This window comes from Mesocricetus auratus, unplaced genomic scaffold (genome assembly GCF_017639785.1).
Source record: "Mesocricetus auratus isolate SY011 unplaced genomic scaffold, BCM_Maur_2.0 Super-Scaffold_15014, whole genome shotgun sequence".
Taxonomy (NCBI): domain Eukaryota; kingdom Metazoa; phylum Chordata; class Mammalia; order Rodentia; family Cricetidae; genus Mesocricetus; species Mesocricetus auratus.
Genome location: NW_024429186.1, coordinates 77,877,016 through 77,900,197, shown reverse-complemented (window position 1 = coordinate 77,900,197; position 23,182 = coordinate 77,877,016). Strand labels below are relative to the sequence as shown.

The 23,182-nt window shown below is 35.7% G+C and overlaps 1 protein-coding gene across 2 annotated transcripts in view; it reads left to right on the top strand.

Annotated features, from left to right (window-relative positions):
* Positions 1-23,182, top strand: part of Agmo (alkylglycerol monooxygenase) — a 317,387-nt gene that overhangs the window by 154,099 nt on the left and 140,106 nt on the right. For both annotated transcript variants that reach the window (XM_005076213.4, XM_040743229.1), the window contains exons 10-12: positions 933-1,049; positions 18,377-18,459; positions 18,949-19,054. In XM_005076213.4, the coding sequence (XP_005076270.1) occupies positions 933-1,049; positions 18,377-18,459; positions 18,949-19,054 (306 nt within the window). The remainder of the gene's footprint in view (positions 1-932; positions 1,050-18,376; positions 18,460-18,948; positions 19,055-23,182) is intronic.

Sequence of the window (23,182 nt, the reverse complement as noted above, 5' to 3'; positions counted from 1 at the left end):
CACTCTGTAGACCAGGCTGGTATATGACTCAAAGATCTGCCTGCCTCTGCCTCCTGAGTGCTGGGATTAAAGAAATGTGCCACTAACATCTGGCCTATGAAACCAAGAAAAATTCAATTTCTATTCAATTCTTCATGATATACAATATGTTTCTTTGTCAAATAAATGTCACAAATACAAGTACAGAAACAATAGGAAGAGTCGATTTTCATTTACAATATAGCATTTTAGATAAAAATCATGTGTCTTAAAGAAAGTTTTTAATTAAATAATACTTTATTGTTTTTAAATATCTTAAATTATCCACATATATTTTATATCCATAATTAGTTGTAGTTAGTCATCTTAATTGAGGTGAAAATTACTTTGATTATTTCTGCTTTAGAAGGAAGGAGGATGTTACTTTTCTTTCTTTTTTGTTAACAGAATAGTCAACATGAATATTTTTAATTATATGACTTCCTACATCTGCTTTATCCAAATAAAAGTATAGCACAGAACTTCTAGAAATCTTAATATTTTAGTAATATTGCTTTAATAAAATTCTACTGTTGTTGAATCAGGATGTGCCCAGAACCACCTGCTCTCATTTTCTTGATATGTTGCTGGACATATTTTCAGATGTGAGAGGTTATTATTTATTCTAATGTATTCTCCTTGGTTGTTGCAATCATTGATAACATATATGAAGCACCTATGTTTCTATTTAAGGAAGACTAAATCATACTTGGAACGCGTCATATTCTACATCAAGAAACAAGTCTCCTAATCTTCAGATGATTTTCTAGCCAAGGAAATGAATGTCAGCATCCTTCTGGAATAAAGATGAAAAATTCTTTTTTCTGTGACTCATCCTTTCCTATACTGTGAACTTTAGCACAAGAGATGAGCCAGGACACAGAATAAGGAAACTGTCTCTCTTATCTACTTAGGTAACAGGACGGGAAGTCCCCTTGTCATCAGCAGCATCCCAGCTCTTAAAGATGTACACCGTCCTGCAGTTTGCAGTAATGTTGGCATTTTATGAAGAGACCTTTGCCAGTACAGAGGTAGGTAGCATTGATTTTAATATAGTTTGTGAAAAAGAATCCATCATTTTTTAAATTAAAGAAAGCTCTTCTTTTGTGACTATGCTCTATTTTTCTTCATAATTGCTTTTGGGGGAATACCACACATTTTAAAAGGGCAAGTTAATTTACTCAAGACTATTAGATGTAAACAAATTAGTTCTATTCAAGTGGTGCTATATGTAGTGATTTGACACTAATCTAAATGGTAAATAAGAAATTATCATATATTTTTGTAATTGAAATAAGAGACTTCAAAATTCAGAATTAAACATGTTTAGGACAGCAAATTTATTATCAATTTTGAGATACCTAATATATTTAGAAAATTGCATGATAGATTGAGTTTAGAGGATTTTCATTGCAAGGTTTACAATAATACCTAATCTGTGAAAACAAGCATAGGTTTACTAAAGTATAGACAGTTTAGGAATGGACATATTCTAGATAATGAGTATTATCCATACTGGCTGTGTTCTAGAGAAAACAAAAGTAACTAAAACCATGAAAAAATGGACTGCAAACTGAAAAAATGACTAAATATTTTAAACAATTTTCTATGCTTCATTGGCTTATTTATAATATATTATTTTTAAAACTGTAGGGTTTCAATAAAAGTAGATAAAAGTCATAAGGAAAGTAAATTAAGAGTAGATAAAATACAACAAATACTCACAGGACAAAAAGATTAATGAAAGTAAAAATTATATGTCTGCTTTTAAGATGATCTACAATTTATGGATTAAATGCTCAAAAATATCTCCGGAAATAAATAAAAGAGATTCCAAAGCATGCAGAATATCTAAGACGCTGAACATGTTCAGGACATGTGAGTGAGGAAGCAACCAAGAGGGTGTTGCTTACTTGGGACTATGGCAGTCACAGTTGCTTTTGGACTCATGAGACAAGGATAGGGGTCAGCTTCAGTCAGATAACACAGCTGGGTTGACTCCAAAATGAAATGTAAAACAAGGGCAAAACACTAATAAAGAATCAATATTGGTCTGGGCAATGGTGGCGCATGTCTTTAATCACAGCACTCGGGAGGCACAGGGAGGCAGATCTCTGAGTTCCAGGACAGTCTCCAAAGCCACAGAGAGACCCTGTCTCGAAAAACCAAAATAAATAAATAAATAAATAAATAAATAAATAAATAAACAAATAAATAAATAAATAAATATTCGAAGGAAGATTTGGAGTCTTGCACTTTGCAGGTGGAAAAAAAGGATTCCTGAGAATTTCTTTTGATTTATTTTTGATATTGCAATTCAATCAAAACATTATTCTATTTTCTTTCTTTCTTTCCTTCAATACTATATTTCAAATTCATGGCTTCTTTTTCATTAATTGTTATTGTATGTCTGTCTCTCTTTCTCTCTCTCTGTGTGTGTGTACATGTACATACATGTATTCTGAACTATATCCTGTTGAGTCCATTTGAAGTTACTTGTACATAAATTTTCAGGGCTAGAGTTTTGAGAGTTTTAAGTATCTGGTCCTCAGACAAGTTACTGGATAGTAACACGGTCTGGATAGAGTCCAGTTAAGAATAAATTCTAGGTTGGTATTAGATCCGAGTTCAGGTAATATGTAAGTTTAAGTTAGGATATGATATTCAAGCAATTGCAAACTGAGAGTTAACAAACCTAACACAAAATAATCCTAATAATCCTAGAAGAAAAATAAAATCGCGAAAAAGCATGAACTATAACAGCAGTATCAAATTATCAGTGTTAAAAATTAATATACTTAAACACTAAGTAAAATCAACAGATTAAATTTAAACAAAGCTAAGATGTCCTTTTAAATATATATTTTATTTATTCCTTTTGTGCATTACATCCTGAACACTGAATACAGAATCCCCTCCCTCTAGTCTTCACAGCATCCCCATCTTTCCTCTCCCCCACATCCACTACTCCATTTCTCTTCAGAAAAAAATCAAGTCTCCCAGGAATATTAACCTAACACAAGATAACAAGTTGCAATAAAAGAGGGACAAAACCTCATATCCAGACCTGATGTGGCAACTGCATGGGAGGAAAGGGGTCCCAAAAGCAGTCAAAAGAGTCAAAGGCAGGCTCTACTCCCACTATTCTGAGTCCTACAAGGACAGTAAGCTACATATCCATAACATATAGGCAGAGGACCTGGCACAGATTGCCCCTTCAATCTCAGTGAACCCCTATGAGCCCTGCTTGAAGCTAAGATGTCTTAAACACACTTCTGAAAATCACATGTTCAGCTGAAACAAATAATGTGTGCTGAGAGCTAGTCCTGCTGATTATTGTTAATAATGTCATTATCTAAATCCTATGTAATTAAATAATTATATAGCAATGGAGTATTTCACTAGAACAGTTCTATAGGGTAAACATGCTTTAGATACTGAAATATGAATGTAGAATTCCACATGAAGTGGACTCTTGAATGTGGTGAACATAATTCTTTGGTTATACAACAGGGATTCTGTCCAGGTGGGCTTGCTGACTCACATAATTACACCTTTGGGATTGTAATATGACAAATAAAAGACCCAGACACAGATACTGGGTTCAAGCTGAAACTTTGAAAAGCAAAGCATCCAGCCGCTGGCTCTTACCACTACCTGTGCTCAGAGCAAAGAGGCCATCCTCAAACGTCTCTCGACTTCATTGCTTCTCAGATTCACTCAGACTGCTATGTTCTCCACATGGCTAGAAACTAATTCTCAGACTGAGTGCCTCTCTGCTTTATACCTGGGATTAAAGAGTTACTTCTGGTTCACTCTCCAGCAACCCAGGGTGGTCTTGAACTAAGAGATCCATGTGCCTTTCTCCTGAGTCCTGACATTAAAGGGATCTAGTACCACCTACTGATCTCTGTAGCTTGCGGCAGGCTTTGATTTCTGAATCCTCAGGCAAGCTTTAATAAATAATAAATAATACGTCACCACAAGGATCATTGCTTCCTCAGTTTTCCATCCACCAAGAGCCGCACTTTCTTAGCTATTCTTTCAGGGCTCAGACTCCTGCATGAGCCAAGGTGGCTACCAGCCACTTTAGTTTTCAATACTGTCATACAAAGAACTGTAGGTGTGATTATGCAAAACCAAGTAGAGCATTCATTTTTACATCCTGAAATTGGCCAGTGCAATTACGCTAGGGAATTGCATTCAATGTGTTTAATGAATGGGAACCCAGCAGATTCAACAAAAGGATCCTTATGATGTGAAAGAGGGAACAGAGAGACTTGGGAGAAAGATGGTGGTAAACATACACAGAAAAGTCACACTCCAAACCTCCAGCACTGCATCTGCTGCTATCTGATATCCTAAATAGAACACCAGTATCACAGACACTGATAGTAACAATTAGTAAATGGAACCTCCTGAACCTGAGGAGCTTCTAAAAGCAAAGCACATGGCCAAGAAGACAAAATGGCTCCCTATAGGATGGGAAAAGATCTTTACCAATATGGTTAAAATAAAAAACACCAATGATAGTTTATGCTAGAGAGGATGTGGAGTAACATTCCCCCCTCCAATGCTGCTGGGAATGCAAATTTGCACAATCTCTATAGAAATCAGTATGGCAGTTTCTCAAGAAAATGGAAATCAGTCCCCCTCAAGACCCAGCAATGCCACTCTTAGGCATATACCCAAAGAATGCACATTCATACCACAAGGACATCTGTTCAACTATGTTTATAGCAGCATTATTTGTAATAGTTAAAACCTGAAGCAACCTAGTTGCCCCTCAACCAAAGAATGGGTAAAGAAAATATGGTACATTTATACAATAGAATAGTACTCAGCATTGAAAATGAATGACATCCTGAAATTCACATGCAAATGGATGGAACTAGAAGAAACCATGGTGAGTGAGGTAACCCAGTCACAGAAAAACAAACCTGGTATATACACACTCATAAGTGGATGTTAGACATAGAGCAAAATATAACTATCCTCTAATCTACCACCCCAGACAAGCTAGGAAAAAACAGGACCTTAAGAGAGATATACATGGACCCCCGAGAAGGGGAAAGGGAGATCTCCTGAGTAAACTGGGATCATTGGAGGAGGGGAAATGGAAGCAAGAGATAGAGGAGGGGAGAAGGAGAGGGTGGAGGAGAACATGAGGGATCAGGAAGCTCCGTTTGGGGGAAGGACAGAGAAGGAGAGCAAGGAGGGAGATACCTTTATAGAGAGAGTGGTTATGGGTTTAATGAGAAACCTGGCACTAGGGAAACTTCCAGGCATCTACAATGATGACCCCCAATTAAGAATCTATACAATAGTGGAGAGGCTACCTTAGTGGCCCTTTCCCTATAAAGAGATTGATGACTACCTTAAATGGCATCAATGAGCTTTCACCCAGCAGTTGATGGAAGCAGAAACAGTTTCACAGCTAAGCAGTGACCCAAATCCAGTTTTACAGAGGGAAGATTGATGAGCAAAGTAGTCACGACCCTGCTGGGAAACCCACAGAAACAGCTGACCTGAACAAGTGGTATCTCATGGACCCAAGATTGATAGCTGGGGAACCTGCATAAGATCAAACTAGGCCCCCTAAATGTGAGTGTCAGTTGGGGGACTTGGGAAGTCTGTGGTACCACTGGCAATGATACTGTAATTATCCCTAATGCATGAATTGTCTTTTTTGGAGCCCATTCACTATGGAGGGATACTTTCTCAGCCTAGATACAAGGAGGAGTGCCTTGGTGCTGCCCCAAATGATATGACAGCTGATTATCCCCTGGGACAGACCTTACCCACTCTGAGGATTAGATGGGCAATGGGGGTGAGTGGGAGCAGGGGAGGGAGAAGGTACTGGGATTGGTATGTAAAGTAAGATTGTTTTTAACTTACATAAAAATTTTAAATTATGATAAAAATGTAGAGTTGAGGAGGCAAAATCAACATCTATTTGATATATATACACACAATATATCCTTAATAGAAAATATATATCCTATTTATTCACAAGTGTGTGGTTTGTACTTATATTTTAAAAGTATTCATTATTAAGTTATAAAAAGAATTGTGGTTTGGTTTGCTTTCTCAAGTCAGGGAGATTGTGGCTGAAGGCAACAAATTGAATGCTCATGGATAATCTTGTTGACGTTATTTTAAAAATTGTGGAACAGCTGGGCATTGGTGGCGCACACCTTTAATTCTAGCACTCTGGAGGCAGAGTCAGGTGGATCTCTGTGAGTCTGAGGCCAGCCTGGTCTATGGAGTCAGTTCTAGGACAGCCTCCAAAACAATACAGAGAAACCCTGTCTTGAAGAACAAAAAAAAATGTGGAACAAGTTCAAAATTTTTTTGTCAACAAATTAAATGTTTCATTATGCATGTGTCATTCACCTACCTGTATTAAATCAATAACTATGTCAAGAAAAAGTCAGACATGAGTGAGTCACACCAGGTATAATACTGCCATCACTTTTACTCTCAGAACCTGTCAGACTTATCAGAGAAATGGAAGACATGTTCTGGGTAAGAAAGCAAAAAAAAATAGCATATACCATGAGGCATCTAGTTAAATTAAGCAAATTTGAGTAAACTTCTTATACAGATGACTTATGATGTATGGAAGGAAGCCATTTTAATTTACCACCATTTAAAGACTATAACTTCTGGTGTTGCCCATATACATTTATGAATGATTTCATTTTTTCATTAAAATTTAATAGACAAATACCCCTCCTTTCAATGACTTCAGTATGGAATACAAAGTAAATTTGCTTGTATTCTCGGTCTAAATATTCTTAAAGGAAAAATATTGGAAAATAGAGAATGGGCTTTATTAACTATAACTAAAAACAATGACTTAAATTATAGATTCTACTTCACGAAGTGAAAATAAAAACTTAACTATTATATGACAAAATGTAATGAAAATGTAATTACTAGGTGAATACTTATCTACTGTTTACATTTTGTTAGACATTCAAAAGCTAATAATAAAACCAATGTCTTGTCATTAGGTCAACAAATGACAAAAGTTTCCTCCAAAGACTTCTTGCATGAGTAAGGCTTTCCTAATAGCCATGTGAACTACCTTCATTATAGTACTTACATGTCAACCTCCCAAAATGATTAAACTGCATATAATCTTTCCTGGAAATCCATAGGGAACTGATTCCAGTACCTTTTTCTTATCCCATACCCATCAAAATTTAAGCACACTAAAGTTACTACATATGAAGCATGGTGGTTTGTAGGCAGAGGTTTCCACTCCCAAATGCCTGCTCCCAAATAAAAACAGCAGTTTTCCAAATAATTGACTTGGAGACTTAATATGAATTATAAATGCTTAGCTGATAACCTGGGCTTGTTAGTAGCTAACTTCTATACTTAAATTAACCCATATTTCTCATCTATGCTTTGCCATTTCTCAGTACAGCATGCCCATCTTGCTCACTCTGCATCTGCCTGAAGCTCTCTCGCTCTGTCTTTCTTCATTCCAGTATCCACAGCTTGTTTCTCCCAACTAACTTTATCCTGGCTTGCTGTAGTCCAATAAGCTGTTTTATTAACCAATGAGAGTACTAAATATTCACAGTGTACAGCACGATTATCCCACAGTAGTATTTTCATATAGTTTAAACACATCTTTCACTTTTCTTTAATCATTTCTATGTTTTTTGTACTTATCTGTGCTGTACCACTTAGAGAAAAGTGACAAGAAAACATTTTGTATATCTTCAGTACAAACATAATGCTTTTCCTGACTATGTTCACTCTGTGGTTGGGTGATACACAGAATCCATAGACATAGACACTCATTGTCATTGCTTAAAATAAGTTCTTGGAATCATCTCTTCAAGGATTATAGAATTTATCTATTATTAGTTACATTTTAATACATTCACTTTTATTCAACCAAAATATGACTAGATTGTATGAACAGTAATGGTGTTAAGATACCTATATAAGACAAACAAAACCTAGACTATCTTCATGAAAATATCCAACTGTGGCTTGCGTTCAACATTGTTCAATTCCAAGTACAATCTATAGTATTTTTTGTTTTTTATATTGGTATTACTCTTTATTCAGAAAATGTAAACTGTAAGTTATCTGTTTCAAGAAATGTGGGCCTTAATTTTGTTTTTGAAATGACATTCTCAATATTCAATTCATCAGCAGATTTAAGTGTTTGGGAACAGATGAGGTGTTCTTGGGTAACATTTAGGTAGGCATTGTAAATATTAACAAACATACTTGAAACTCAGATTTCTCTCTTATCATAAGAAAAGCACAGAAGAAACTGGAATCATTGGTAGGCAAAAAAAAAATCACCTAGTGCTGAAAACCTTTTCAAGCTGAAAGTGGAGTTGTGACAAATTCATTCCTGACACAAATTAATTCTGAAGCGTGCATTTGCTTATTCCCCACGTGTTTTTCTTTACTTAAATTTTGCTATTTTAATCTGAAGGAAGCTTGCTTATGTGCAGAATTCTATAATGCCTTTCTAGTATGGGAATTTCTGAAGGCACATGAAGTATGAAGACTTTAAAATCCACCTGCAGTATTTTTTTAAACCTCATCTATTGTAGCCAATAATGACATAGAAAAATTCTTGCTAACTTGGGACTGAGTAGCATGCTGTGATAGTAGAGATTTTTCTGCTTATCCAAATACTAGAGCAGATACATACTTACTTATTTTAAATATGCAACTTCTATATAAATAACTTTTGGAGCAAAACATTTAATGTGATGACCACCATCAATTTGTGAGTCACTTTCCTTTTCCCCTGAACCTGGTGCAGCAGCTACTTAATTACAGTGTCTAGTGGTCAGATCCACAGACTTTACATTAAATATCTTTAGTAATACTTGTGAAATCATTTCTTAACATGACAGGATTCACATAATGGGATAATGTTATTAACAGACACTTGAAATAGAAATATGGGCTACATTAGCATGCTCTCCAACCCAAACTGGGTGATAGCAAGACATACACATACACACAGGCACACACACACACACACACACACACACACACACCTCAAAAGAAAAAAAGTAAAACATCAGTAAGACCAAAAAAATGCCAAAAGAAAGTAAAAAGAAGCAAAAAGTGGGCAGATGCACCACTAAGTTTGTGTTGGGCAAATCACTCTAGGCAATGGAGCCTACACTAGAGAGTGGTTAGTATTCACAGTAAGACCCTGTCGAGAAAACAGGTGTTCCCTGTGAGCATTGTCATTTAGAGGTAACTTCTTGGTAAGAAGTGGTGGAGGCACTGCTCCAGTACTACAAATGCAGCATTTTAATTCATCTTTGGACACTCAAAATCTGATTTTTACATTAACGCTTGATAATTAAAAGCAAACTGTATGAAAACAAAAAGTTTCTCACTGAAACAAATTATTTTTGCTGTGGTTTTGGGGGGCTATTCTAAATTCCTTCTTAAAAACTTTCTTGTGTATTTTTATGATAAACAATAATCAATCAGGTATAATACCAAATAATTGTATTTTATTACTTTAGAGATAGATAAGTTGATGTGAACTGGAATGATTCCAAAGAAAAATAAGAAAATCTGTCATGTAAAATGAGCAAACAAGCCTGGTGGTGGTGGCACACGTCTTTAATCCTAGAACTTGGGAGGCAGAGGTAGGCAGATCTCTGTGAGTTTGAGACCAGCTTGTTCTACAAAAGCTAGTTCCAGGACAGCCTCCAAAGCTACAGAGAAACATGTCTCGAAAAAACAAAACAAAAAACAAAAACGAAAAAAACAACAACAACAACAAAAAAGGAAGAGCAAACAAGACGTGATTCAATATAATCTTTAAATTCAGGAGACTATAACATAAATTGTTCAGAACAGATAACTCCTATTGTGTTCCCTCTTTTATTCTTGTCTAGCATGTCTATGAATTTGTCCAAAGAGAATAAAAATTAGGTGGTATGAATTCAATGGCTGGGCTTTTGTCCTCCTGTACATACTTATCATAATGCCCAGGACATGCATACTAGGTGTTTCTGGATTATGTATGAATGAGAGAAGATCACATACTTATAAGCCCTAATTAACATAAATGTGATACATAGATACTCAATTATTTGGTATTGAAGCCTTCTTTTCATATTGTTAATGTCAAACATTTTAGAACATTTGTGTTCCTTTAAGGATTGCACAAATGAATATTAAAGCATTTAATATGTTAAAAATTAATGTTTTAAAGAATGTAATATCTTCATATTAAATTTCTTATTAAGTGGTTTAATAGGATTTGTATGAAAGCTTAAATACTAGTATTTATATCAATTTATTTAATTAATAATTAGTATTAAATGCTTATATATATATATACTTATATATATTTGCTTAGCTTTTCAGAAAATCTATATTGAGTACTGTTTGTCAAGGGTTTAAGCTCCTGGGACACAGTCATGAAGAAAGCACACATTCTAGTGAGAGGAGACACACAAGGAATAGAGGATTCACACAGGGATGCAAGTACACAGAAGGCATATGACAGAAGAAATAAAATTAACTAGATAATTATAAAGTGTGAAGTGTTAAGTGTTTTACATGGATGGATGAAGACATGATTTTTTTTAAATATCTAAATTAAATGAGAAATAATGAAGGGTCATGTAAGTAGACAGCACAGTAGATAAAATAGCCTTGAATGGGGAATAGTTTGTTAGGAATACTTTCATTTCTATATAGCTTATAGATGACAATCAGGACGAGGATGCTGTGGTGCACATTTCTAATCACAGTACTCAGGAAGGCCTAGCAGTGGGACCATGCTATCAAGCTTGGTGTGGGCTGTATAGAGAGCTGCAGACTAAACAACTTAGAAAATAGATTGAGTTGTATTTTAGTTAACAAATCAATCAATCAATAGAAAAATCATACTCATAGGAAATGGAGAAATCAAGCTGGATTTCACCTGGAAGCATCACTGTTACTGGCTAGCTTTCATAGTGCTGCAAAGTGCTGTGAATGCTACCAGGAAGGAAAGCATGCCTACCTTAGTAGCTTGAAGAGTATACTAACAACTGGCCTGGAATGGCATTACGATTTGTGCAATAGTGATAAAAATGTTGAGGGAGTAAATAGTTACTTTTTGGCTGAATTTAAATCTCACTCCAAAAGATGGAACACATGTCTGATAACTTTAACAAGGCAAAAATCTTAGCTGGCTAGTATATAGGCCATAGGGAAAAATCTAATATTCTGCTAAATAATCAGAGTGATAAACTGTTCCTAAATTCTTATCTCCATACCTATAAATTAACGTATCTCTCAACATGAATCAGAGAATCTTATTTAGTGATAGATGATAACACAGTCTCCAAATTGTTCAGCATATACAGAAGATACTGTGTACTCAGTATTAAACTCATATTCCCAAGGATCAGGAATCCTAATTCAAGAGGGCCCAGAAAGATCTGAGAGACATAGCTTTTAGTTATCTGCAGCAAAACAATACTTATACATGACAGAGTGATTGTACACATGAACTCACAGTAACCCTTTATGAACAAGATATGTATAAGATCAGGCAGGTCAGTTGAAATGCCATCCTGGACAGCATAGGGGTTATAAAATCTCATCCTTAGTTGAAATGTTATTAGTAATTGATGTCTACTAAGTCATGGATAGTCAGTTTTATTCAATAATGAAAGCTCTTAGAGTCTATCCATGTTCCAGTAGATGGCCCTTTACACTTGCATATACAGGTTGCCATTAAAGAATTATTGTGTTTATGGGAAATAAAACAAAACAAAACAAAACAAGACCAACAAGTAGAGTTGGGAGAGAAATGTGGCTGGGAAAGTATGAGAGGAATTATGTTTAACTAAAGTGTATTATTATATTATATGCATGTATAACCGTATCAAACAATTAAACATAAAATGTATGAAAGAAAAGTGACCATATTGTAGTATAACATGGATAGGCCAGAATCATGGGTTTTAGCTTTGCTTTGCATGCTAGCTGTAGCCCCTGCAAGTTTTAGAAATTATGCCATGAGATACATTTTATAATGTGAAATAATAGCTCTACAACCCTATAGGTATGGAGGACAGAAAGACAGATGCTCTTAGAAACTGGAAAATTAATTATAAAGGAACTTCCTTAACTGACGTGGAGATAGAACAGAATATTGGTAAGACTGCTTCTCACAAACACCACATTGCTGGACAGTTCTTGATTACAATGCTTACATTTATATCTGATATATGAAAAGCAGAAAGAGAGAAAAACTTAAGGACATTTATTTTGATCAAACTGAAATCTGGAGGCAACATTTAGAAAGAAGAGGGGGCCAAATGTGATGATCAGACATGCTGCTGGGGGTACACAATGGCCAAAAGGCAGCTGGATTCCTGTATGAAGTTGAGAACTGCTCTAATTCCCACAGTTTTGACTCAGTCCTTTGTTTTTCTTCTAATCATAACCTCCTAAGCAGAACAAAGTATACTTTGTATGAGTTTCCTATGATATATGGAGGTAATAATGGATATTTTTTGTCTCTCATCTCATCATGGTATGAAAATCAGTTTTAGCCTAAGTATTTAAGTGTAGCTACAAATATTTTGACCATCAACTTATTACTTGCCTATATATTTTATTTTTGTTCTTACTAAAGCTATATTATGTGTCAAATACACACAAATTTTATATGTTAAATAATTTGTGCATGGTCACATGGCTAATAGGTGTGTGTGTATGTTTAAATTCTTAGGATTTTATAAAGAATTTATAATTAATTATTATATGAATAAAATAAAATATAGTTTTCTGGCAGAAATCATTTTTTCCAGTTCAAAAGACAAAATGAAGCAAAATAGGGCGATAAGATGAGCATTTTTCTTTAAGGATTAAATATATTCCATAATTGAATACTCAATCATACTTTAGTTATTCTTATAGCTTAGCAAGATGTTTCCAAAGCAATAGTTACAGATGACCACCATATTGAACAGCAGATATCCGGCTTTTCTGCTGTCATATTTGCAGTCCCTAAGCTCTGTGTTTTGCACTGAACACATTCTCTAAGAAATGCAATGAGAATTATGAGATCTCACACTCAGCAGCAGAACTCTTCTAATAAGCAATTGCTTCAAAGGAATTGCAACTGACCATTTTTGCTTATTGCTTGAGCTTTTGGCAGGAATGATCAAATTTTTGGAAGAACGAGTAGCTAAATTAGCTCCAACAGTCTATAGTTATTGCTAGGAATATGTAGAATGCTTGCCTAGTCTTCAGAACACCGTTTAGTCAACTAATGGCATCACACCTCTGATATTCTCATAAAGATGAAACTTAAGCAACACCAGGGACCATGGAAACCTCCCTTGGGCTGTGTATCCAGCCCTTTGAGTTTGCTAATATATTCTCACCCTGAAATACGGATCCTTTGGCTCTAAACCTGGGATATGTGATGTAAGTTTCTAGGGCTCTACCTGTTTTCCTTTAAATCTGTTTATCGAGTGTGTTCTAATATTGATGTTCTGCAATTGGGGTACCACAGGCCTAGTTTCAATTTTAGAGGAACCATTTATATTCTATGTAATGACAGAAAAGTTGTGTGGCCCTTTTAGAATTCAGAGAATAGTTATGTATGTGTATCAACTCTAACACTGTGTAGTTATTGACATTATAGAAACAAAGTTGAGAAACATGTAAATAATTTGGAGACTGGAAATAATAGATACTCAATAAGCAAGCATTAGTGTTAAATTTTGGCATGTAGAAGATAAGATAGGCTGCCCTTGGACCATGTTCACTGTCTCTATTACCCAAGACCTAATTCTAAGGTTCGTCCCTAGTGCTGCAAGAGAATAGTAGCTGCAGGTTCCTCTCCCTGTATGCAGATCTCCAATGAACCCTACAGACCATTCCCTATTGACATTCCCATCTTGACTAATTGTTGTTTTCAATCCCCCAACCTGGATGGACACCCCATGCTCAAACAGGCTACATCTGCCAGAAGACCAGGAGTGTGAGCTTTATTTTGACCTTCCTCAGTCTCTGTTACCCAATACCCAATTCTCAGGATTTCCCCTATAATACCCCTGAAACAAAACACCAGGGCCAGGCCCCTAACACCCTGTGGATCCCTGAGATAATCTTCTCTCTGACCTATCCTTCCCCCAGCTTCCAATATCAGCAAATATTCCCCCAGGAACACACCAGCTAAGCTGGCCATTTAAACAGGAAGCATTTAGCCAACCTACCTTCTGAAAATCCAGAGAGGAAACAGGAACAAGCCCCCCACACAACTAAGATAAACACAGAAAAGAGTACCTAAAACAATAGTTACCCCAGACCCAGATGCCTAGATGCCAACATAAGAATCAACTAAGCAGGGCTCATAGAGGTTCACAGGGACTGAAGTGACAATTCCTGTATGGGTCTGTTCTTGGTTCTCTGCATATATGTGATGGCTGTGTAGCTTGGGTCTTCTTATGGGATTCCTAACAGTGTGAGTGTGGGTTGTCTCCAAAACCTTTGCCTGCTTTTGGGACCTTTTTCCTCATACTGGGTTGTGTCATGCAGTCTTGATATGAGGATATGCATCTAGTCTTACTGTAACTTGTTATTCCTCGTTCAGCTGATATCTTTTGGAGGCCTACTCTTTTCTTAAGGGAAGAATGGGTGTGGTGGAAAGGGAAGGTGGTGACATAGGGACTGGGTGGAATGGACAGAGGGAAAATGCTTTTGAAGTATAATATACGAGAGAATAAAAAAGAACAAAAGTAACAGAAGATAAATATGTCACCATCATAGTCCAGCTATCCTAGCACAGCAGATCAGTAATAATCCAACACAGAAGAAGAACAAGTAAAAGATCTTTAAACCAACTACAGGGAGATTATAGAGGTCCTTAAAGAGGAAATTAATAAATCCCCTCATGAAACCAAAGAAAACACAAACAATTGGAGGTAATCGGGGGAAAAAACCCTGAAAGCAAGAAGGGAAAATGCAAACAAACAATTGAAGGAAACAAATAAAACTGTGAAGACCTGAAAATAGAAACAGAAGTAAAAAAGAAAATTCAGGGTATCCTGAAAGTGAGAAATCCAGGGATTTGAATGGAAACTACAGAGGCAAGCTTCACCAACAGAATACAAGAGATGGAAGACAGAATCTTAGGTATTGAAGATATAATAAAAGAAACGCATATATTTTTCAAAGAAATGTTAAATATATAAAGTTCCTGACACAACACACTCAGAAAATCTGTGACACTAAGAAAACACCAAACCTATGAATAATATGAATAGAGGAAAGATCAGAATCCCAGTTCAAAGCCTAGAAAATGTTTCCAACAAAATCATAGAAGAAAAATTTCCTAACATAAAGTAAGAGATGCCTACAAAAATAGAAGAAGAGTATGTTCTCTCCAATAGATTGGAACAGAAAAGAAATCCTCCTTATTACACAATAATCAAAATAATAAAAATACAGAAAAGATTAGAACGTTGAAAGTTGATAAGGAAGAAGATTAAGTTATTATAAAGAAAGACATGTTAGAGTAACATTTGACTTCTCAGTAGAGACTCTAAAAGTCAGAAGAGCTTGGGATTACTATACCTAGCAACACTTTCAATCACCATAAATGAAGAAACTCAAATATTCCATGATAATGTCAAACTTAAAAAATATCTATCTACAAATCCAGCTCTCCAGAAGGTGCTAGAAGGAAAAATCCAAATCAAGGAGGTTAATTACACACATGAACACACAGGGAAATAAATAAACTCACTTCAGCAAAACAAAAAGAGTGAAACACACACACATAAACTCTGTCTCTGTCTCTGTCTCTCTCTCTCTCTTATACACGCACACACACACACACTCTCTCTCTCTCTCTTACACACATACACACATACATACACTCTGTCTCTCTCTCTCTTACACACACACACATACACTCTGTCTCTCTCTTACACAAACACACATACACTCTGTCTCTCTCTCTCTTACACACACACACATACACTCTGTCTCTGTCTCTGTCTCTCTCTTATACACACACACACACACAGACACACACTTTCTATCATCATCACCACCAACAACAATAATGAAATATAACAGTCACAGTTCATCATATTTTTCAATACTAATGTCCTTAATTCCTCAATAAAAATACACAGATTAACAAAATGGATAAAAAACAAACAAACAAAAGACCCAACAACAACAAAAACAAAACAAAAAGAAAACAGGACCCATCCATCCTTATTGCTGCATATAAGAAACATACCTCAAGATCAAAGATAGTTATTTCTTCAGGGTAAAGGTTGAAGAAAGAGATTCCAAGCAAATGGACCTAAGAAGCAAACTGGTGTATTCATCAAAAGAGATAGGAAGGTCACTGCATGTTCATCAAAAGAAAACTCCATGAAGATGATATTTTGTTTCCTAACATTTATGCCCCAATGAAAACACAGTTTCTATTCTGCCTGGTACCTCAGCTTATTTGCAGCAAATAAACACAGAGAGACTTTTATTAATTAGAAACTGTTTGGCCAATGACTCCGGCTTCTTATTGGCAAGCTCTTTCTTAATTATTAACTCAATTCTATTAAACTGTATTTCTACAAGGCTGTGGCTTATCTGTAATCTGGAATGCTACACCTTCAGCAGCATGGCATCTCTCTCTCTCTCTCTTGGCTTCTCTCTCCTCCCTCTCCCCAGAATCCTCCTTATCTGGTAGACAATCCTATAATTACTGCCCGGCTGCTGACCAATCAGTGTTTTATTCATCAATCAATAAAAGAAACGTATATAGAGAGTATATCCCCCATCAAAACACAAGGGCACCCACATTTATAAAAGAAACACTACTATAAGTTAAGTCACATTTGATCCTCACGCACTGATAGTGGAAGACTTCAATACCCCACTCTCAACAATGGAAAGGTCCTCAGAACAATACTAAACAGACAAAAAGTTGGAGTTGACATTATAAACAAAATGAACATAGAAGGTATTTATAGAATATTCCATGTAACTACAAAAGAATATACCTTCTTCTTAGCACCTCACTGAACTTTCTCCAAATAACAGAAAGCTTACAAACTTTTGTAAGCTGAAAAAAACTCTCATGACTGAAAAATGGATCAACACAAAGGAAGAAATACTTTTGATAATTTAATGAAAATGAATACACAACATTCCTAAACTTAGGGAGCAAAATGGAAGCAGTGCTAAGATATTAGTTCATAGCAATAAATGTTGTGCATTCCTTTAAAAAATTGGAGAGGTCCCATATTAGCAAATAAATAGCATACCTGAAACCTCTAGAACAAAGAGATATGAGCATACCCCAGAGGAGCAGACATCAAGAAATTATCAATTTGAGTCAATAAAATGGACACAAAGAGAACAATGAAGAAATTCAGTAAAACAAAGAGTTGGTCCGTTGAGAAAATCAGCAAGATAGACAAACCCTAGTCTAAACTTACTAAAAGACAGAAAGAAAATGTTCAAATTAATAAAAATCAGAAATGAAATGGGGCTACAACAACAAACACCCAGGAAATACAGAGAATCATAAGAATATATTAAAAAAGTATATTCAAGTAAATTTGAAAATCTAAAAGTAACAATTTTCTCCATAGGTATTCCTTACCAACGTTAAATGAAGAATAGATAAACAAACTGATCCTACAACCATTAAGGAAATAAAAAACGATCATTAAAACTCTTCTAACACAACAGCAATAAAAATTCAGGGCCAGAATGTTTTATCACAGAGTTCTACCCTAATTTCAAAGAGGAGTTAATGTTGAAACTCCTCAAATTATTCAGCAAAATAGAAATAGAAGGAACATTTCCAATTAATTTTATAAAGCCACAGTTACTCAGAAAGACAAACCATGTAAAAACTAATTTTCCTTATGAACATGGATGCAAAAAACTCAATAAAATACCTACAAACCCAATCCTTTATAATGAAAATTTGGATTTAATCTAGGAAGAGTTGTACATGTTGAAAATATACACAAGAATGTAGTATTTATTTCTCAATTGCTTATCCATGTTTGGGGACCCCCATGTTTCACATAACTACAAAAGTCAAAATCTCACTGAAGAAAAGTAAAAAATAACAGTTTAAACAAAAGGTCATGATGAAATTACCTGTCCCCTCCTGAAGTGACTAATAAGGTTATTACGTGACACTAGACAATGCAAGCACTCCTGCATATTCGTTCCTTTTTACAGAGAGTGACGAACGGGGTGCTGGAAAAAGGCAGGATATTTCCACGGCTGTGTTACCAGCTACATCCTCACACACCCTCCCCAGAGCCCACTGACCTCTGTGTTTGTTTGACAGGTACTGTCTCAAGTCACCCTATTTCTGAGGGTCTTCTTTATTATCCTGACCTTGACATCCATTGGTTTCCTTCTGGATCAAAGGCAAGGCATGAATTTCTTTTCTTATTTCTTACTTCCTACAAAAGAGGAATTTCCCACCCTACTAAGAGACACCAGTGTAAGATGGACATTCGTAGTTTAGTTTTGAAACCTTAGTGTTGAATACCGTTCTCTCAAATGGGTTAACTATATCAGTTTCCTCCTCCTAAACCATCAAAAGACACTGGGCTAATGAGGAGAACCTCATATGCCTTGCGTTTTAGATGTCTAGTTGTTGAATATTCTATTGTTTCATCATAGCTCATCACTGCTTTAACTACACAAGTTGACAAAAATGTTTTTTAATAGGTATATTTTGTTTCCTAAATAAGGTTATGTTCAAAGTACTTCAGAGACAAACCTCTAAACTGTGTAAGAACATTTTGCCTTTCCTGAAAATCAAGAGTAAATGGCATTGCTATGTTAATTATGACATAAGCACATGGATACTTAAGTAAAGCTAATCGATATTAATTCATGTTTTTTTTTCAGACCTATGGCAGCCATTGTGGAAACGCTCCGTTGCCTGATATTCCTAACCCTGCACAGATTTGGTCACTTAAAGTCTCTTATTCCATCTTTATCATTTCCATTTGAGGTAAGACATTTGATGTAGGTAGCTGAACTATTTAATTCACTCATTCAATGATATTTTCTCTCTACTGAATTTGTGACCAGTATTTGTACCTAAGATTTTTTTCTATGCAACATATGTTGAATTATTATGTGTATAACCTTCAAATAGTTAATGTTGCTGTGTCCATGTGTTCTTATCTCAAAATTTTGGGTGATATCATTAAATCACAGAAACTAAGAAAAATACATTGCAGAGCATTTTGAAGAAAAACAGGGTACATTGTAGATCCTCAAGAAATTAATGGTAAGTATAACTTTACAAGAAGAGCCGGGCGGTGGTGGTGCACGCCTTTAATCCCAGCACTCGGGAGGCAGAGGCAGGTGGATTTCTGTGAGTTCGAGGTCAGGCTGGACTGACAGCCTCCAAAACATTACAGAGAAACCCTGTCTCATAAAACCAAAAAAAAAAAAAAAACACTTACAAGAAGATCACTGCCATTGGAAATGAAAGCATTTTAAATACTTGAAAGTCACCTATAACAGAAATAATTATATGTAAATGGAAATTTTAAGTCAATGAGGTTGCTAAAATTAAATATATGTTTTGATATGATATCTGATGATTAAGATCGTTCTTCCCAAGATTCCTCAGAACTGTTGGGGTGTCTATTGCTTTCTCACCCAGGAAATGCCTAAAAAGCTTTCCCCATGCCTTATGTATATTAGAGTTTTTTCAAGTTTTTCGGTTTCATTCCTGAACAGTATGTCAATATTATGAGGCTACACAACATGGCAGCTAATTTAAGTGGAACTGTAAATGCTAGCATTCCTGTTCTTAAAGGACAAAGAGTAGTTGTTTGTTTTCTGTCACTGTGATAAAACAGTGACCCAAAATAGATTGTTCAGAGAAGAGGTCACTTCATTTTATGTTTCTAGATTACTGTTCACCACTATGGGAAGTTAGAGCAGGAGCTGAGGCAGTCCTGATACAGAAATCAGATTCCATGCAGCAATACTTCTTCCTGCTTGCTTCCTGGGGCTTACTCAGCTACCTCTCTTATGTATCTCAGGTCCCAGAACCCACATGGAGCTAAGCCCTCCTACATCAGTTAGGAGACTACCTCAGAGACATGTTGACATTTCTTTAATTGGGTCTTCATCTTTTCAAATCTATCAAATTGACAACCAAAATTAGGTACCACATAAGCTAGTTTATTTATTTTATTTATTTATTTATTTATTTTTGGTTTTTTCGAGACAGGGTTTCTCTGTATTGTTTTGGAGGCTGCCGGTCCAGCTAGGCCTCGAACTCACAGAGATCCGCCTGCCTCTGCCTCCCGAGTGCTGGGATTAAAGGTGTGCGCCACCACCACCTGGCCATAAGCTAGTTTATAAAGACATATTTTGCAGTGATTCTAAGTTTGATAAATTTATTTGAAAACAGTTTGCCATTAGTAACATGTAGTCTTCCCACCAGCAGCCTGCATCCTGCAGCTGTCTCAGGCCCCAAATAACACAGGAAGTACTAATATTAATTATGAAGCTATTGGCCATTTGTTTGGTTTCTTATCGGCTAGCTATGACTTAATTATGAACCCATAATTACCAATATATGTTTCTATAAGGACTTATCTTTCTGAGGACTCCCTCCTGACATCTGACATGCCCTTTCCCCAGGGAGATCACATGACAACCCTCACTCTTGACTATATTTCTAGAATCTTCCTGGACTCCTAGTCCTGTCCCACCTATCTTGGTTCCCTGTTGGCCAACAGTGCTTTATTTATACCAATCAGACAAACATATACACAGAAGGACTTGCCCCATCAACCATTCCACAGACACATCCATTTTTTACCAAGAATTTCACTATGTTAATTTATACTACAGGAATTATATGCTCACATGCATGGACTGATGTATATGTAATGTACCTGATGGTGTCACCGATAATGGTACAAAACTGAGAACTTTCTAATGCCACAGACAGGTGACAGTTTAACAAGTATGTCATATTCATAAAATAAAATCAGTATTTAGAATATAAAACCAGGAAACAAGCTAGGATACATATGGATCAGTCTCAAAATTATAAATTATTTGAAGTATATAATGCTATGATGGCTGTAGCTCTATAAATACAGGCAGTAGGAGATTTCACATATGTGAGTTAATGCATTTTATTGAGTGTTTTTAATATACTTTAGGAAACAAAGGAGAGCATAACAAATAGATTACTGTGGAAAAGCAAGTTTAATCATTTGTGTAGAAGGCAGAAAAGGATAACTTTATAAAATTGAATTTTTCTTTAGTACCTTCAAAGTTTTTGAGCCATCAAAATATATTTTGTATTTTTAAATAATATGAATTTCAACAGTGAAGCATAAAATTTTGATATCAAAATTGTGTGTCATGATCTTCACAGCTTTGAACTTGGCCTGATTGGAGCAATAAGGGAATAAAGAAAGGAGAGACACATAGAAAAGATGTAATGTACTCTTATGGAGATAAGCCACCAGCCTGGAAGCTTGGCACATTTATTATCCATTGCTAACCAAGGAGAAGGGTTTAATGTTTGTAGATAAATGAGGAGAAAAATAGGCTAGCTACTATTGTTAGGGGTTCTTTATAAGAGACAAGTTCCCAACAAAGTCATCCTGGATGAGGCAGATGTGGTTTACAGTTTCTGCAAATGTTGGTTTTAGCAAAATGTCAGTTGTTCATAAAACCGAATACTTGCAAACTCTAGGCTTTGCTGTTCCTCTGATGCTGACTAGGGAAGGCCTTGTCATCCCCATGAGTCTGAGCCATTGGAGGTCCCTGACATGACATCTTTTATGTCACCAGCACACATTCACTAAAAACTTCACCCACTTTCTACAACCTTAGGTATCCACATTATATTTAAGTGGTACCACGTCTCACATATTTACATAGCATGTAAGAGTGTTTTATTCATATTATAATCTGGAAGCACAAATTAACCTTCTCGTTGAAATTCAGACATATATGGCAGGGAAAGCCTAAAATCAAATGAGATAGAATCTTCACATTCCAAATAAGGGATGCATCCCAATTTAAAGCAAGAAATGTTAAAATCCTTCTTATATACCTACTGTCACGTATATTGTGGGAGCTAAACTTAAGTGCTCTGTAAGCAAATAGTTCTTTATGTAAGTATTGTTTCCTGCATTGGATTATATGATTACAAAAACACATCATATTGGAGGTTAAGATGGGATGGTACGGGGCAGAACATTGTGTTCACCTTTTGAGACTGATGAAGTACCGAGGTGATATGCTTAGTGTACTAGTTAACACATTGAAGTTGCTAGTTAAGATTTGAACTCTGATTCCCCATTGCTTGGGTTTGACTCCTGTCTTGATAACTTCTTTAGTGTGGAGTATTGGATAGTTATTTGGTCACTTAAATATTTGGCCTTATCTTTCTCACCTGTTAAAGGAAGAAGTAATATTTATTTTCTACTAAATATTGATGATTACATAAGAAAATAGTACATATGATGTTAGTCATGATAATTAACAGATAGTAAATGTTCAATGTTATTATTGTTGTTAGTAGCTTAGTTATTTATATGAATACACAGAACCCAGATATAATTCATTTGTGCTCTACCTCAAGAGCCACAGCCAATTATAGCCTAATGTTACAGATGGGAAGGGAAGTAATAAAATGGAACTAAATTTCCCAGGTCTGTGTCCCTTGACTGACACTCATACTCACATTAGACTTTAGGCCTAGGATACTCACCCTTAAAATGGTATTAAAAGAGGTATATATTTATAACTCTCACAATGTTTTAACTATGCTATTCGAAATTTTCTGTTTGACTTTCACACCAACCCAGGATATGATTTCATTCTTTTTGCTATGGTTAATCTTTTCAACTCAATTGGGTGTAGAGTCACTGTGGAAACACATCTCTGGATACATCTTTGAGGGTATTTCTAAATTGGGCTTATTAGAGTAGAAAGGTGTCTCTTTTGAGTGTGAGAAACATCGATTCATAGACTGGCTAGGTGGAGTCAATCAAACTGAGAAAGGGAGCCCAGTATCATCATTTCTCTCTCTCTGCTTCCAGACTGTGAACGCAATGTGAACAATGTCTCACACTCTTGCCATCAGACT